Below are 16,556 nucleotides of genomic sequence, written 5' to 3'. Positions count from 1 at the left end.
GTATTCATTCCTCCACAGAACTCTGGCTGGACTTCAACAACCAGCAGCGTGCACGAGCTTTTTTTGGTCCGCACTGGCACCCTTGAGAGCCAGGTCGATGGGGACAGCAAGATCGACCGCTCCTCTTTAGCATCGGTCTCTCTTATCTGCAGGGACAAACAGGAAACGAGTTTGGATCACGAACGCTAATGTCAGATCCTGAGCCATCAATGACCCATCTGAGCTGTGCTCCCGTCGGTCCCAGGCTGGTTCTTCACCTGGAGCGGCTGGGAAATTAGAGATGAAGAATGTCAAAATCCAAGCCCACAAGCAGAAACCCAAAGCTTGACTGTTCCCTCCCGTCCTGAATCGAGGGAAGAGAACCCAGGAGTCCCCACCCAGAATCTACGCCTCCTTCGCACCCGGAGAGTCAAACCCTTGGTTTGGCTTCAGTTACCGCTGCAAACTCTGGCACAGCCTGGGTTGGGTCTGTTGGATGGAAAAGCCTGGGGCTACCCTAGAGGCATCTGTCCTGCCCCTCAAAGCGCTCGGCACCCGCCTCCCTCTGCCGTCAGTTACTTTCTCTTTCTCTTTGCGATCCCCTCGGGCCGCTGTACCGAGAAACAGGTCTCTGACATGCCCGGGGGGCAGAGGGTATGAGGGAAGGTAGGCAGGAGCCTGCTGGGCTCGATCGCCCAGAGCCCTCCCATTCCGGGAGCTGAAGCAGGAAGAGGGTGGGGCCTTCACTCACATGGCCCAGGAGGTCACTCGCACTTCTGGGGTCTCCCAAAGTCAGGGCCTGTACACAGGAAATGCAACCCCAGCGCGTGGGGCCCAGAGCTGGGATGGGACCAACCTGCCTGGGATGCCGCTATCGCAGACCCTATTCACCGATCAGGTACGGCTGGCCCCGCTACTCCAAATTTCCACTGCAGTTTCTTCCTGGTGGCCCCCATTGTGCTATGTGCTGGGCCTCTCCCCCAGGTCCCCAGCCCTGCGTGCCCCCCCTTCCACGATCCGCTGTAGCTCCCACTCCCCTCGAGGGTCCTTGATCTAAGCCACTTCAGTTGCCTCATAGCTGCTTCTACACTGGCCCCTCTGCACCCCTCTCCACACCGTCCATTTTTCTTCCTGTTAAAACCGGGGCTGCTCGCCTGTAGGTCTTCCTGCTGATCCTGGGCTAGGCTGGGCGTCAGAATTTAAAGACAAATCATGGAAGCAGACCTTGGACGATCACGTTTGGAGCACTTTCGATGGATGTCCTAGGACGTCCATGCTGTTCTAACCCAACCTCGGGGGACGCTGGGAGAAGAGGGGACCGCTCTCTGAGACTATGCGAATCACCTTTTCAGAAGTAGCCCTCCCCCGTCCCCCCCGGGAAAGAAAGAGTGAGAAGTCTCCCAAAACCCCCACTGCCTGGATGGTCACTGTGACCGCTCTCAACCACACCATTCAGATAACATTTGAGAGAAAAAAAAAATAGGGGCGGGAGATGGCTGTAGAGATGGCTCAGCAGTTAAGAACATTTGCCGCTTCTACAGAGGACCCAAGTCCAATTCCCAGCAAACATGGTATGGCTCACAACCATGATCTCCAACTTCAGGGGATCCAAGGCCATCTCTGAACCTCCAGGCAGCTCAGCATCACACATCAACACACAACACATACACGCGTGTACACATATGCAATGTCAAGCGCCATGAGCGTATTTTAAAGATATATATATGTATGTATGTATATATATATATATATATATATATATATATATATATATATGAAAGTTATGCCCCCACCCTGCCTATTCCCACACTGTCACTGGTTTCTACCCGCTCTCCTGGCGCTTTTGATCTCGATTCAAGAATTCTTTGAACAACTCATGTGTAAGAAGGAGGACGGCCCAGTGTATTGCCAAGAAAGCAGAGTGGGAGTGAGCAGTCAGCAGCCAGAGACCACTGGCCTTCCGGCACCCCAAACAACCGTGTGTGTGTGTGTGTGTGTGTGTGTGTGTGTGTGTGATAGGGGTGCAGGCTTTTAAGGCTAGTACTTTTATCTGCTGAATCATCTATCTCCCTGGCCCATACTGGTTTTATTTTTTTTTCTTTTTTCTTTTTCTTGTGTCTTTAAAACGTCACCTTTCCCTGAACAGCTTTATTCTGTCTAGTGACGGGTAGACCTGTCTAGGGTGACTCCCAGGAGGGGACTCAGCAAGGCATAGCACAGAAAAGCTTGTCTTTAAATCTTCAACAGAAAGCCCCTTGCCAGCCAGTGTGTTCTACAGGCTTAGATCTCCCGAAGCCAGGTATAAGCACTTATCTGGGTTTTTGTTGTTGTTGTTTTGCTTTTCGAGACAGGGTTTCTCTGTAGCTTTGGAGCTTGTCCTGGAACTAGCTCTTGTAGACCAGGCTGGGCCTCGAACTCACAGAGATCCACCTGCAACTGTCTGACAGGCACCTATCTGTTAATAGCCTTGGTCCTTGTGTGGCCTTGTAATCAGGCCCGGAAGTCACCTCTCCTCCCAGCGACAGAGATAAGACCCTCATTCTTCATTGAAGTCTGCGTCTCCTGGCCCTTTATTACACAGGCTGCTGACTAGGATCCTACCTGATGCCCTCCTCTGTCCTAATGACAGAATGCATCAGCTGGCCTAACCGGACCTAGCTCTGTCCCTCCCAGCTCTATGGTAGGGGAGTTCTGTCTCCTCGGTTTTGTTGTTTGTTTGTTTGTTGGTTGGTTGTTACTGTGTTATGGGAATTTGTGGTGGTGGCAGTTTGACTGCTTTGGTTTGTTTTTTCAGACAGTATTTTGCTATGAAGCCCTGGCTAGCCTGCCACTCACTATATAGAATAAGCAGGACTCGCCGGGCGGTGGTGGCGCATGCCTTTAATCCCAGCGGCCAGCCTGGTCTACAAGAGCTAGTTCCGGGACAGGCACCAAAGCTACAGAGAAACCCTGTCTCGAAAAACCAAAAAAAAAACAAAAAGAATAAGCAGGATTCAATCTTGGAATAATCCCCCTGTTCCTGATCCCCAAAGGATATAGGAATAGGTTTGTGTTTTCTCTGTCTATTAAGTGGGAACATCTCCCTCAGGGTCCTGGAAGAATGTGAGGAGTTCAGCAGACCCAAGAAATGCTGAGAGTAGACTATCTGTGTGAAGTTAGGAATTTCCCCAACAGTGGATCTGTGTGTGTGAGGGGTTGTATATGTGTGCTCACATCTGGGAGCCAGAGGCTGATGTCTCCTGTTTTCCTCAGGTGCTTTCTGCCCCCCCCTTTTTTTTTCTTTTTTAATGAGCTAGGGTCTTTCACTGAAACAAGCTGCAGATTCTGGCTGGCTGGCCAATGAGCTCCTGTCTTGGCACCCCAACTCTGGGGTTAGATATGCACACCCCTATGCTTGACTTTTACATTTGCTATTAGATTCAGGTCTGTGTGCCAGCGCTTTTCTGACTGAGTTGTTGCTCCGGTACCATTTCCTTGATTCTAAGAACCCCCCTACCCTGCAGAGGTGTCAAGTCAGGAAGGAGCTGGGGTGAAATGCTAAAAGTTATTACTCATGGGTGGAAGAGTTTGGGGCCTTCTGTGGTCTCAGCTAGGGGCTCCACTGGAGGGAGCAGCACTGGGGCGTGGGTAGGAGGGTACCACTCTGGCTCCAGCTTTTTCTCTTCTCTCCCCATCTTCCGGCTTGGAAAGACTCTAGAGCTTGTCAAAGGTCAAGGGCAGGCGGTGTCTCAGAACTCCAGGGGCCTTGTTCTGCTTGGAGTCACTCCAAGGCACACTCTGAAATTTCTGTTTTCTCTCTTGTGCCTGCAGAAACCCGATAGAGACGTTATATCAAGGAACATACTACTTCCACTTTATAAACCTAGTCTATGCCAACGGCCGGAAGAACACCTTCTTGTGCTATGAAGTGAATAGGATGGAGCGTGGTGTACCTGTCCCCCTTTGCCAAGGGGTCTTTAGAAAAGAGGTACATGGAGTCCTGGGTTTGATCCTTGGCAGCACAGAAAAAACAGGCATAGTGGCTCACACCTGTGATCCTAGCACTCAGGAAGTGAAGACAGGAAGACCAGAAGCTCAAGCGTATCCTTGGTTATATAGAGTTTGAGTCCAGCCTGGGCTATGTGAGATCTTGTCTAAACAAACAAATCAATAAATAGTAAATAAATAAAAGCCAAGAGGCTGCAGAGGGGTGCCACAAAAGCCAGTGAAAGCCAGGCAGACAGAGAAGGCGGCTAAAATTCTAACCAATGGGAGGCAGAGCCAAGGACGCTCCAGAGCAAGCTCTGGGTACAGTGGGGGACCTGCCTCAATGTGGAGAGGAAACAAGAAAAAGATCCAGTGTCAATTTCTAGCCACCTCATGTACATGCTGTGGCACACGTGTGTTCCAACACATAGGAAAACACACACACACACACACACACACACACACACACAAACCTAAATAGATTGTTCAGACTCTTCTTAGAAGAGGCAGGAACTCAGTCCATTGAGAATATGGCCAGGCACGGCAGTGCACACCTTTAATCCCAACACTCCAGAGGCCTCAGAGGCAGCTGGATTTCTGAGTTCAAGGCCAGCCTGGTCTACAGAGCTAGTTCCAGGACAGCCATGGCTATACAGAGAAACCCTGTCTCGAAAAACCAATAGATAGATAGATAGATAGATAGATAGATAGATAGATAGATAGATAGATACTCGGGAGCTACCCTTGCCCGGTTAAGGGACCATCTTAGCCTGTGCCCTCCCGAGCAGATATGGCAGATGATATCTAGTTTCCCCCAATGGACATGGCCACCAGCAAGGCTCAGAGTGCTACTGAGAGAAGCCAGGGAGATGCAGAATGGATGTGAGGTTGATAGCTAAGCCAAGAATGGTGAGGGATGCGAAATTAAGGAAGAAGGATGGGGAAGGAGCGGAGACACAGAACCAGTCAAGTTCCAGGATTATTTGCCTGCACGCAACTTGCTCCTCCCCTCCCATCATAGATTCCCCTTTCTTTCCCAGAATGGCGGCCTCCATGCTGAAGAATGCTTCCTGTACTGGTTCCACACCCATGTACTGGAAGTGTTGCCCCCCAATGAAAAGTACAAGATCACCTGGTATACCTCCTGGAGCCCCTGCGATGACTGTGCGGAGCAGGTGGCCAGGTTCCTGGACACTCACCGCAACCTGAGCCTGGCCATCTTCAGCTCCCGCCTCTACTATTTTTGGCACCCGAACTACCAGGACAAGCTTCGCCGGCTGCATCAGGCAGGAGCCCAGATGGCTGTCATGGATTTTCCAGGTGAGGGGTGGGCATCAGGGCTGCGGGAGTGCCTGGGGGCGTGACCTACGGTGAAGGGGGATCAGTAGGAGAGTCGGCCTGGAGGGACTGTGGAAAGTCCTGATGTCCCCTGACTGCTTTCTCTCCTCTTCTATCTCAGAATTTGAAAAGTGTTGGGACAAATTTGTGGACAATGATGGCAAGTTATTCAGGCCTTGGAAGAAACTTAAAACACATTTTCGGACCCATGAAAAAACGCTTTGTGAAATTCTCAGGTGAGGGGCTTTCTCATGCCTGGCCTTCTCTCTTCTTCTTCCTCCTCCTAAACCTCCTCTTTCTCTGGGGCATCTTTACCCACAAGGCCCTTCCCACTCCTTAACCTGGTGTCTCCCATCATGACATTGTGATTGAATCCAGTTGCTAAACGGAAGTGAATTGGTGTGAGTATAAACATGGAGATTGGAAGGCAGAGAAATTCCAACAAGGCAGCCGTGAGGTGATGAAGAGATGGCTCAGCAGTTAAGAACATTGGCTACTCTTCCAGAGGACCCGGGTTCAATTCCCACCACGCACACGGCAGCTCCAACTGTAACTCCAGTTCCAGGGGAATCCTGCCCCCTCACACAGACATGCATTCAGGCAAAGCACCAATGCACATAGAAAATACGTTTTTGTTTTGTTTGTTTGTTTTTTATTATGTATACAGTGTTCTGTCTGCATATATGCCTACTCGCCAGAGACGGCACCAGATCTCATTACAGATGGTTGTGAGCCACCATGTGGTTGCTGGGAATTGAACTCAGGACCTCAGGAAGAGCAGTCAGTGCTCTTAACCTCTGAGCCATCTCTCCAGCCCTTGTTTTGTTTTTTTAAAGGCAGCCACTGAGCAGTCGTGGCCCACGTTTTTAATCCCAGCATTTGGGAGGCAGAAGCAGGCGGATCTCTGTGACTTACTTAAAGGCCAGCCTGATCTACAGAGTGAATTCTGGGACAGCCAGAGCTATGTAGAGAAACCCTATTTCAAAAAACAAACAAAAAAATTAAAAATTAAAAAAAAAAGCAGCTTTGAGTGCTCAGAGGAAGGAAGAGGCTGCCGTGCAGTCACCCACAAGCTGCTAAGCCAGCCTGTGCCCTCTCCAGGTCCAAGAGGCTGACAGGCAGCTTTTCTGAGGCTCTCACTGCCTCATAGATGGTCCCTTCTTGTTGGGTCACTGTGTGCTATGTGGTCCTTCTTTCCTAGTAATCCCTCTGTCCAAATTCCCTCTTCCCATAAGGCCTGGATTAGGACCTGCCTGAATGGTTGTACTCGGAGTCGGGCTTAGGACCTTAAACTTGGGTTCTTTGGGTTCCTTTTGTTGTTGTTGTTGTTTGTTTTTCAAGGGTTTCTCAGTAGCTATAGAGCCAGGCTGGTCCACCTACCCCTGCCTCCGGAGTGCTGGGATTAGTGTGCACCACTACTACCCCGCCCTGGGCGGTAGGAGGCTTCTTTGTATCCTTGCTTGGTTGTCAGCATGCTGAAGAATCCCTGGCCACGCCCCAACACCCTCTATATCCTGGAGGCCCCCCCCCACCATGGAGTTCTGGGTGGGGTGCCGGTGAGCCTCAGTGACTGGGGCCTGAACTAAAAGGAATGGTGGGATATATACTTCCATCAGAGGCTGGGGAGAGGAGGGTGGAGAAACAAGATGGGTAAGAGTAGAAGCAGGCTGATAAGACGGCTTGGTGGGTCTAGGTGCTTGGCATGCGAGCCTTGCGACACGAATTTGATCCCTGGAACCCACATAAAGGAGGAAGGAGAGAAACAATGCTATCGTTGCCCTCTGACCTCCAGACTTAGGCCATGGAAGATATGCACCTACATCATACACACACATGCGCACACACTCAAAATAATATAAAATAGGCCGGGCGATGGTGGCGCACGCCTTTAATCCCAGCACTCGGGAGGCAGAGGTAGGTGGATCTCTGTGAGTTCGAGACCAGCCTGGTCTACAGAGCTAGTTCCAGGACAGGCTCCAAAGCCACAGAGAAACCCTGTCTTGGAAAAACCAAAAAAATAATAATAATAATATAAAATAATACAATTAAATAGTTTTTTTTTAAGAGTAGAAGGCTGAGCCAGGCGGTGGTGGCGCATGTCTTTAATCCCAGCCCTCGGGAGGCAGAGGCAGGAGGATCTCTGTGAGTTCAAGAGGAACAGCCAAGGGTTGCACATCTGGCACCAGGCAGGATGGGAAGTGAGACCAGGAGGCAGGTGTTTCAGGGGAGCTCAGGCAGCATGCTGGCGGATTGGCCAGGGACCATAGCCCTTGGTAGGCCATTTCATAACACCACGAGAAGCAGGAGCTCTGCTAGACCCGGATGACTCCAGGCATATAGACTCGCTCACTGTGTGATGGCCAGAGTCCCATCTTCCTCTGGGCTGTTGGTGTGACATTTGAAGGCAGCATCCAGGGGTCTTCTGGCTGGGTCAGAAGAGGGGCCTTCCAAATCTTCCTCAAGGGGAGAGGTACATCATAGGGGCCCTGATGTGGCCCCAAGCTCCAGTGTCCCAGTCACCAACATTGTCCCTCATGAGCAAGACTGCTTCTTGTGTTGGGAGATGCTTAGGCTTGTCCTTGCGAGCTGCCCCCAAATGTCTGATAGCTGCCTGAGCCTGGCATGGCTCCCTTGGCAGCAATCTCCTCTCTGCCCATGGCTCATAGAGTTGGTGTTTTCTGTCCCTCACAGTGCCTCTTAAGTCTGGAGACGTGAGAATATTCTCGAGGGAGAAGCCAGGGTTCCACTTCTTGATGTGGGACGTGCCTCAGCACTCTGACTTGGATAAGCTGCCAGGATACAGATGTGATCTCTTCCTAAAAGGACCAGGCTCATCCCGGAATATTCCTCGGACATTGGGACAGGTTGCGGGGAGGGAAGAGGTGTCTCTAAACGCTTGCCTGAGCCTCTGTTAAGGTCAGGAGTGGAGCCAGGGCAGGATGGGGGCTGAGAGTGGGGACGAGGTACTGAGGGGAAGACCTGCTGGGGACTCTGGGTCTTGTGAGAGCCAGGCCCTGAGGTGACAGCTTTTACAGAATGTTCTTTGTGTTCTCTAATCTGAGGATCCTTGGTTGAGACTTGCCAAAGCAGACTGGCAGCTTCAGGAATGTGAACTTGAAGTCCATGTCCTTGTAGCTTAGACCTGGCAGGCCCTAGGTGGGAGCCACCTCTTCCCCAACCCCTACTTCTGCTGCTTCCTGAAAACAATGAGGGCCACAGAAGCAGCAACTGGAGGAGGAGGGAACACAGCCAAGCAGACCTGGCCACTGTCCAGCCATGTTCTTCATTTGCGGTGTGACCTCTAGAGACTCAGTTTCTCTGTGCGCTTGAGACCTCTTCTGAGATGTCAGAGCCACGACCCCTCCACCCCCCTTCCTGTATTGCTGAGATAGCAGGTAGGGCAGAGGTGTTACCTTCTCTGAGGCTGGAGAGGAAATCCTGTGCACCAAGCGCCAGTTAGGAGTGAGTGAAGAAGGCGCCATCTGCCCTTCCCCCTTCGCGGTCCAGCTCTGCACCCACCTCCCTTTCTGGCATTTACTTCCTCTTTCCTTTTGGATCCCTGCTCAGACTGCATGGGGAGACCTGTCTCCATCCTAGGCCCTGCTTTGCCAAGTCAGAGGAACGACAGGAAGGAGAGTGAGCCCGAGCCAACCTAACTGCTCTGGGCCCTCCTGTTCCGGGGTGGGGCCCGTAGATCACTATCAGGGTCTCATAGACAGAGCCTCCTTGGTAGGACGTGGAGCCCCAGACCCAAGGATCCAGAGCAGGACTAGGATCAACCTGCCCAGGATACCCCACAGGATGCCCCAAGACAGGTATGTTGGAGGCTTGAAAACAGAGAACACTGATGGGCAGAGCCCGAGGAGATTAAAAACAAGAGAGTCACCCCACCTAGAGACCCTGGTAGGAGCAGGTGTTGTAGGAACCCAGTCACAAACCAGGGACTTTCCCAGGGCCACAGATGGCCCCAGAGAGTGGAACAGTACCAGCTGTTTCGTCTGCCTCCCTCCCTCCCACTCCAGGTCCTAATGCACAAAATAATGGGTTTAATTGTGGGTTTTTCACAAATATATATCGTAGTTGGCTCTCACATACATGCACCCCAGTGAGTTCTTGTTCCCTCTCCCACTGGACCCTTCCTCACCACAATCTCCCTTTTACTTTCTCACATGCACACGCGCGCACACACGGTCTCCAGTAAACACATTCTTTCCCCTTCGTGGCAGAGGAGAACCCCATCATGTAACCAGGCTCCCTTCTCTTCACCCATCCCTCTGCTGATGGACACACCCAGGCTGGCCCCGTATTTTGGCTTTTGTGGGTATCGGAATAAACGCGGATGTGCAGTTGCCTCTGCCATGTGACTTGGAGTCTTTCCCATGTACACTGAGGAGTGGTGTGTGAGGGTTGCGTGATAGTGAATGCTTGGCTGTCTGCAGAACCTCTGTGCTCTTGCACAGTGACTGCACTAGCGCGTGCCCAGCCACAGTGCGGGGGCTTCTTCCCTACACCCGTTCCTCACCAACATTTGTGGTCGCTTACTTATTTTTTTTAATGTTTTTGTTTACTTTTATTAGACAGGGTCTCTCATCACAGAGCCCTGGGTGGCCTAAAGCTCGCTGTGTAGACCATAGCTTGCTGTAATCCTCCTGCCTCTGACGCCCAAGTGCATGAGGTATACAGCTTATGTGGTGTGAGGTGTGTGCATGTGTTCACGTGTATGTGTGCATGTTGGGAATGTCAGAGGAATGCTGGGTATTCTCACCGAGTGCCACACGGGCTGGATGGCCGGCTCCAGTGATACCCTGTACAAAGTGTACCAGTGTTGGGATTACAGGCCCAAACCTCCATAGCTGGCTTTTTACATGGGTGCTTGGGATCCAAACCAGGTCCTCCTGCCTGCATGGCCAGTGTCTCACCACCGCAGTCACGCATGGCCAGTGTCTCACCACCGCAGTCACGCATGGCCAGTGTCTCACCACCGCAGTCACGCATGGCCAGTGTCTCACCACCGCAGTCACGCATGGCCAGTGTCTCACCACCGCAGTCACGCATGGCCAGTGTCTCACCATCACGATCACGCATGGCCAGTGTCTCACCACCGCAGTAACGCATGGCCAGTGTCTCACCATCACGATCACGCATGGCCAGTGTCTCACCACCTCAGTGCATTTCCCCCTGGCCAAAGATGCTGAACATTTTTTCATCATGTGTCGATCTCATGTACTTCTGTTTTGTTTTGTTTTGAAGACAGGGTTTCTCTGTGTAGCCCTGAATGCTCTGGAACTCGCTCTGTAGACCAGGCTGGCCTCGAACTCACAGAGATCCGCCTGCCTCTGCCTCCCGAGTGCTGGGATTAAAGGCGTGTGCCACCGCCACCCGGCTTCCTTTGTACTTCTTTTAAGAACTTTGTCTGTTTGATTCATTTCTCATTTACCGATTGCATAGTGGGTTTCGGTGTTTATTTTATTTTTTTAGCCCTTTATCTTCAATGTATGAATTCCCTGTTAGATGTATGGCTGGCAAGGATTCTCTCCCATTCTATAAAAGAGCCTCAACCCTTTTTGTGTTGTGTTTGTGTATGGGTAAGGGGTTGCATGTGTGGCAAGGGGCACATGTGAACAAAGAGGCCAACTTGGGAGAGTTAGTTCCCTCCCACATGTGTGTGTGTGGCCTTTCCCTCTAAGGCACATGTACACACACACACACACACACACACACACACACCAGACACAGATGCCTTGAGTACATTGGGAAAACCCCTAGCTCCTCAAGGGCTCCAAGTTTGGAGAAACAAAAGGACAGTTGGAGGCAAAATTCCCCAGTCCCCACATAGTCACCAGATGCTAAATTGCTACATGAGGACGGTGTGCGCACACAGAGTCACATAAATAAGGACGAAATAGAATTGTTTTCAAAGGACCCGCCTAACCCTAGGGGAGGTGGCACAGATCTTGGGTGGTTGGTTGGCTTGGTTAGGTTTTTCTGAGACAGAGTCTCTTTGTGTAGCTCTGGAACCAGGCTAGCCTTAAACTCAGAGATCAACCTGCCCCCCCCCCCAACTTTCAGTCCCTGGCACAGACCTTTAATCCTAGCACCAATAGGGTGGATCTCTATGAACTCAAGGCTAACCTGCTCTACAGGGTGAGTTTTAGGTCTACCAGAGCTACACAGTAAGACCTTGCGTTTAAAAACAAAAGATCTAGCCGGGCGGTGGTGATCTCTGTGAATTCGAGGCCAGCCTGATCTACAGAGTGAGTTCCAGGACAGACTCTAAAGCTACACAGAGAAACCCTATCTCAAAAAAAAAAAAACATGGTGGGCACAGGCATGGATGGGCATAAGTAGGTTTTGGGTCATTTTGAGGAGAAAGCACTTTGGATGTTGTAAGACCCTATCAGAGAGCACCCATCCTCCCCTGGGTTCCGGCTGCCCTTTTGGTCCCTTTATCCTTGGTTTAGGTTCCTAAGCTTCGGCTGTGGACTACGCTGAAGGATAGTCCCGCCTGGCTGTTGATGTGCTGCTAATCCTCAGCGTTCCCGTGTGTTGCTAGTTGGATGGCCGCCTGGACGTTATCTGTGTGCTGGAGCGTGCCTGTGCCCATGCCCGCACCCACACTTGGGGAAGCGAGGGACTTGATTTCACATGGGCCTGAGGGCCACAGAATGTTACCTTCCAGCAAGATCTGGCCGAGATAAGCAAAGCTTGGGCACTGGCAAGAGCGCTCTGGTTAAGCGTGCCAAGTGCTCTTGCAGAGGTGCTCACACCAGGTCACTCATAATTGCCGTTAAGCCCAGTTTCAGGACTGTGGGACACTCTTCTGACCTCTGTGGGCACCTGCACACATGTGCACCCCCACCCCCACCCCGCCCCCACATAACTAAGATGGAAACTAAAATCTTTTTGTTGTTTTTGTTTTTCTGAGGCAGGATTTCACTGTGTAGTCCTGGCTGTCCTGGAACTAGCTCTGTAGACCAGGCTGGCCTTGAACTCACAGAGATCCACCTGCCTCTGCCTCCCAAGTGCTGGGGATTAAAGGCGTGTGCCACCACTGTCCAGCTTAAAATCCTTTTTAAACGAAAGAAAGGTTTCATTGATCTTGCACAATGAACTTAACCTTAGGCCGGGCAGGGGGCAAAGCAGAGGGGCAAAAACCCGTTATCCGTTAACCTGTATTTGCAGCTTTGCACACACGAGGCATGTGGTCCCCCTGAGAACATGGGGTTACTTTCTCCTGGAGAACCAGGCAGGTGGGGATGGAGGTGACAGATTGATGATGCAGACATCAAAAGCAGTGGCGGATAAGTCATTAGATCATCAGGCAGGGCAGTAGGAAGAAGTGTGGGGCCTCTTCTGTGGGGGGAGGTTCTACTTTGGCAGTCAGGCAGTAACGTCAACTCAAGTTTGGACTTATGGCCAGCAAGAGCCAGACCTTGAGTCAAAAAATGTCTCAGGCCAGGCAGTGGTAGCACATACCTTTAATTCCAGCAGAGGTAAGCAGATCTCTGAGTCTGAGGTCAGCCTGGTCTGTAGGGCAAGTTTCAGGATAGCCAAGGCTACATAGAGAAACCCTGTCTCAAAAACAAAACAAAACGATGTCTCGGGCTGGCAAGATGTCTGAGTGGGTAAATGTGCTGCCAACCTGATGAGCCACACGCTGGGAGGGGACCAGTTCCTGCAAGCTAACCTCTGACCGCAACACGTGCTATGACATTTATTCATGAATAATGGCACACATACACACAGCCAGAATTAAAAACAGATAAATACATGTAAAGCATTTTCTGAAATGGTTCGGTGTGACCATTGTTTCTAACTGGCATCTACGGGCAGTGTGGGGCAGTGGACAGGGTGAGAGGGGGAACTCCCCAGTCAGTGCACCTGCACCTTCCCCCTCCTTGGCCAGGGTTGGCTTGAGTTGGCTGAGCCCAGAGCTCATATTTTCACACCTTGCCTTGTTCGTTTCTTGTCTAGAAGCCCAGAGAGTCTGCTGAGAGAAGACACATTCTACTTACAATTTAACAACAGGCACCGGGTCCATCCAGTCCGGCACCGCTACTACCGAAGGAAGACCTATCTATGCTACCAGCTGGAGCAGTGCAGTGACCAAGGGCCACTCAAAGGCTGCCTGCAAAACAAGGTGCCACATGGGTTCTCAGAGCCAGATGGAGAGGCAGCCAGGGACTTCCCCTCTCCAATACATCATGCACACTTTGAGGGTCCTAGCTTTCACTTCCCTCTCTTTTTGTTTTGCACACACTGGGGCTCAGTCTTTCTTGCTGGCCCTGGATCTTGTGAGGCTGTAACCTTGCATAGCTCACGCTTCTGCCCTTCAAGGTGCCCTCGCTCAGTGTTTGAGCACCCTCCCAGCTTAGCCTTTTTACTGCATTGAAGAAACACACAGAGACCTCTTTCTTCACTGCTGTCTCCCAGCCTGAGTCCTTATTAAAACATCTTTGAAAAGCTCTTGCCCTGCATAGTGGCCCACATCATTAATTCCAGTGCTTGGGAGGCAGAGGTGGGTGGATCTCTGTGAGTTGAAGGCCAGCCCCGCTCTATCTATATAGTGTGTGAGTTTCAGGATAGTCAGGGCTTTACAGAGAGACCCTTTCTTTAAAAAAAAAAATCAAAAGAAGAAAAGCAAACCTCTCCAGTCAGTATCCTGAAGTGAGGTCACAGCACTGGGGACCATAACTTGAAAGTACCAACTGTTCGCTGACCCCTTCTCTCTGGGCACCTCTGAGATCCGTGTCAAGTTTAGAAAAGGCTGTGGTGCTTTGGGAATGTGGAGTTAGTGGGTGCGTGCTCTCCTCGCACTAGGCAAGACTAGGATATTCACAAGAAAGAACCCCTGGTCTCCAAGCTTGCCCCCAGCCACATGATGTCCGGATTCTTTCTGCCTTCCAACTCTTCCTTCTCTCTGCCTGGACTCCCCTCAGAAAGGTAAACACGCAGAAATCCTCTTCATTGATGAGATGCGTTCCTTGAAGCTGGGTCAAGAGCGGATCACCTGCTACTTCACATGGAGCCCCTGCCCGAACTGTGCCCAGGAACTGGCTGCATTCAAAAGGGATCACCCGGGCCTAGTCCTGCGCATCTATGCCTCCCGTCTCTACTTCCACTGGCGGAGGAAGTACCAGGAGGGGTTGTGTTCTCTGTGGCGATCAGGGATCCAGGTGGACGCCATGGACCTCCCACGTAAGAAGGGACCACAGCCACCAGTGGGCAAAGGTTTCCCAGCTCCAAGAGGACTAGTCATACCCAGGAGGATGGGGGAGACCCTGGGCAGGAAGGAAGGGTGCTGGCTCTGCTGAGGCCAAAGATTTGCCTCCACTCAGAAGGGCGGGTTCTATGGGGAGAGTAATACCCTGGGAGGGGAAGGTGGGAGGAGGATGGAGGAAAGTCTCTGGAAGCCTAGGGCCTTGCTGGCTACCCTCTTTTCCATCTCAGAATTTACTGACTGCTGGATAAACTTTGTAAACCCCCACGGGCCCTTCAGGCCATGGAAGGAACTGGAGAAAAACAGCAGGTGCATACAGAGACGGCTCTGGAGGATCAAGGAGGTGAGATCAGAGACCCACCTTGCTGCAGACTCCGCCCTCTTACTTTAGGCCCCTCCTACTGTAGACACCGCCTCCGGCTTCAGGCTCCACCCTCTTCCGCAGTAGGAGCCTTCCTGCCACCCTGCTTACTGCAGGTTTTCTTTCCATTAGCTGGGTTTTGGAGCCCCTACTGTCCACACCCCGCCCCCCACATCCTCCTCTCTAGACGTCTTTTGTTCTCTCCCACCAGGGCCTCCCAGTCCTTGGCTTCTCTGCCTCCCTCAGGCGCTCTTCTCACCTCTTTGTCCCTGTTCTTTCCTTGAACATCCCTGTGGCTTCTCTGCTCCCTTTTTCAAGCCCATTCGCACAACCTAATTTCTCTCTCAACAGTCCTGGGGTCTGCAAGACTTGATGAATGACCTTGGAAATCTACAACTTGGACCCCCATTGTCCTGAATGGCAAGAAGAGATTCAAGACAGTCTCTAGCGTGTCTTTTGGCTTCCATCCCAACACCAGATCCAGAAGACTTTGTTCTCTTCCTGTTTTTGGTTTTTGGTTTTGTTTTGGTTGGTTTTTTGAGACAGGGTCTCACTGTGTAGTTTGCTACTCTGGAACTCACTACTAAACCAGGCTTGTCTGAAACTCATGGAGATCCACCTGCCTCTGCCTTCTGAGTACTAGGATTAAGGCATGCTCCACCATTCTGGGGATCGCCCACCATCCCAGACCTTTCCTTCCTCTCTTATATTATCATTTTATCTTCAGTTTTCATTGATAGGTGCTTAATTTTGTAATTGAAAATTTTAAATTGGACTGGGCATGGTGGCTCACACCCTTAATCCCAGTAACTGGGAGGCAAAGGCAGGAGGATCTCTGAAAGTTGGAGGGCAGCCTGGTCTACATAGCAAGCTCCAGAACAGCCAGGAACTTCTACACGGGGAAACCCTGTCTCAAAAAAGACAAATAAATAAATAGGAAAAAGAAAGAAAAAAAGTTAAGTTGGCCATGATGGGTGATATCTGTAATCGACACTTGAGAAGCTGAGGCTAGAGGATTGCCACAAGTTTGAGGTCAGCCTGGATACACAGTGAAATCCTGTCTTAAAAAATTTTTTTAAAGCCGGGCGGTTCGAGACCAGCCTGGTCTACAGAGCTAGTTCCAGGACAGGCTCCAAAACCACAGAGAAACCCTGTCTCGAAAAATAAAAAAATAAAAAAAAAATAAAGCCGGGCAGTGGTGGCGCACGCCTTTAATCCCAGCACTTGGGAGGCAGAGGCAGGCGGATCTCTGTGAGTTCAAGACCAGCCTGGTCTACAAGTGCTAGTTCCAGGACAGGCTCCAAAACCACAGAGAAACCCTGTCTCGAAAAACCAAAAAAAAAAAATTTAAAATAAAAAAAAAATCAAGAGAAGAAACAGTTGAGTTTTTGTTTGTTTGTTTGTCTGTTTTGAGACACAGTTTAAGGGGCTGGAGAGATGGCTCAGAGGTTAAGAGCACTGGCTGCCCTTTCAAAGGTCCTGAGTTCAATCAACCACATGGTGGCTCACAACCATCTGTAATGAGATCTGGTGCCCTCTTCTGGCATAAACACCTACATGCAGGCAGAACACTGTATACTTAATAAATAAATTTAAAAAGAGAGAGACAGACAGTTTAAGCCCCCTGGGTGCTAGGATTAAAGGTGCGTGGCACCACTACCTGGCTAGAACAAATAGTTTTAAAATCCAAAT

The 16,556-nt window shown here is 50.9% G+C and overlaps 1 protein-coding gene across 1 annotated transcript; it reads left to right on the top strand.

Annotated features, from left to right (window-relative positions):
* Positions 1-720: 720 nt before the first annotated feature.
* Positions 721-16,259, top strand: LOC142843055 (DNA dC->dU-editing enzyme APOBEC-3-like). The gene is made up of 8 exons (XM_075959865.1): positions 721-877; positions 3,790-3,946; positions 4,986-5,265; positions 5,405-5,519; positions 13,258-13,423; positions 14,223-14,481; positions 14,734-14,846; positions 15,216-16,259. Exons 1-8 carry the CDS (start codon positions 792-794, stop codon positions 15,279-15,281), a joined length of 1,242 nt encoding a protein of 413 aa, XP_075815980.1. The 5' UTR covers positions 721-791; the 3' UTR covers positions 15,282-16,259.
* The last annotated feature ends 297 nt before the right edge of the window (positions 16,260-16,556 follow it).

This window comes from Microtus pennsylvanicus, chromosome 2 (assembly GCF_037038515.1).
Source record: "Microtus pennsylvanicus isolate mMicPen1 chromosome 2, mMicPen1.hap1, whole genome shotgun sequence".
Classification (NCBI taxonomy): domain Eukaryota; kingdom Metazoa; phylum Chordata; class Mammalia; order Rodentia; family Cricetidae; genus Microtus; species Microtus pennsylvanicus.
This window is presented reverse-complemented; position numbering and strand designations above follow the sequence as displayed.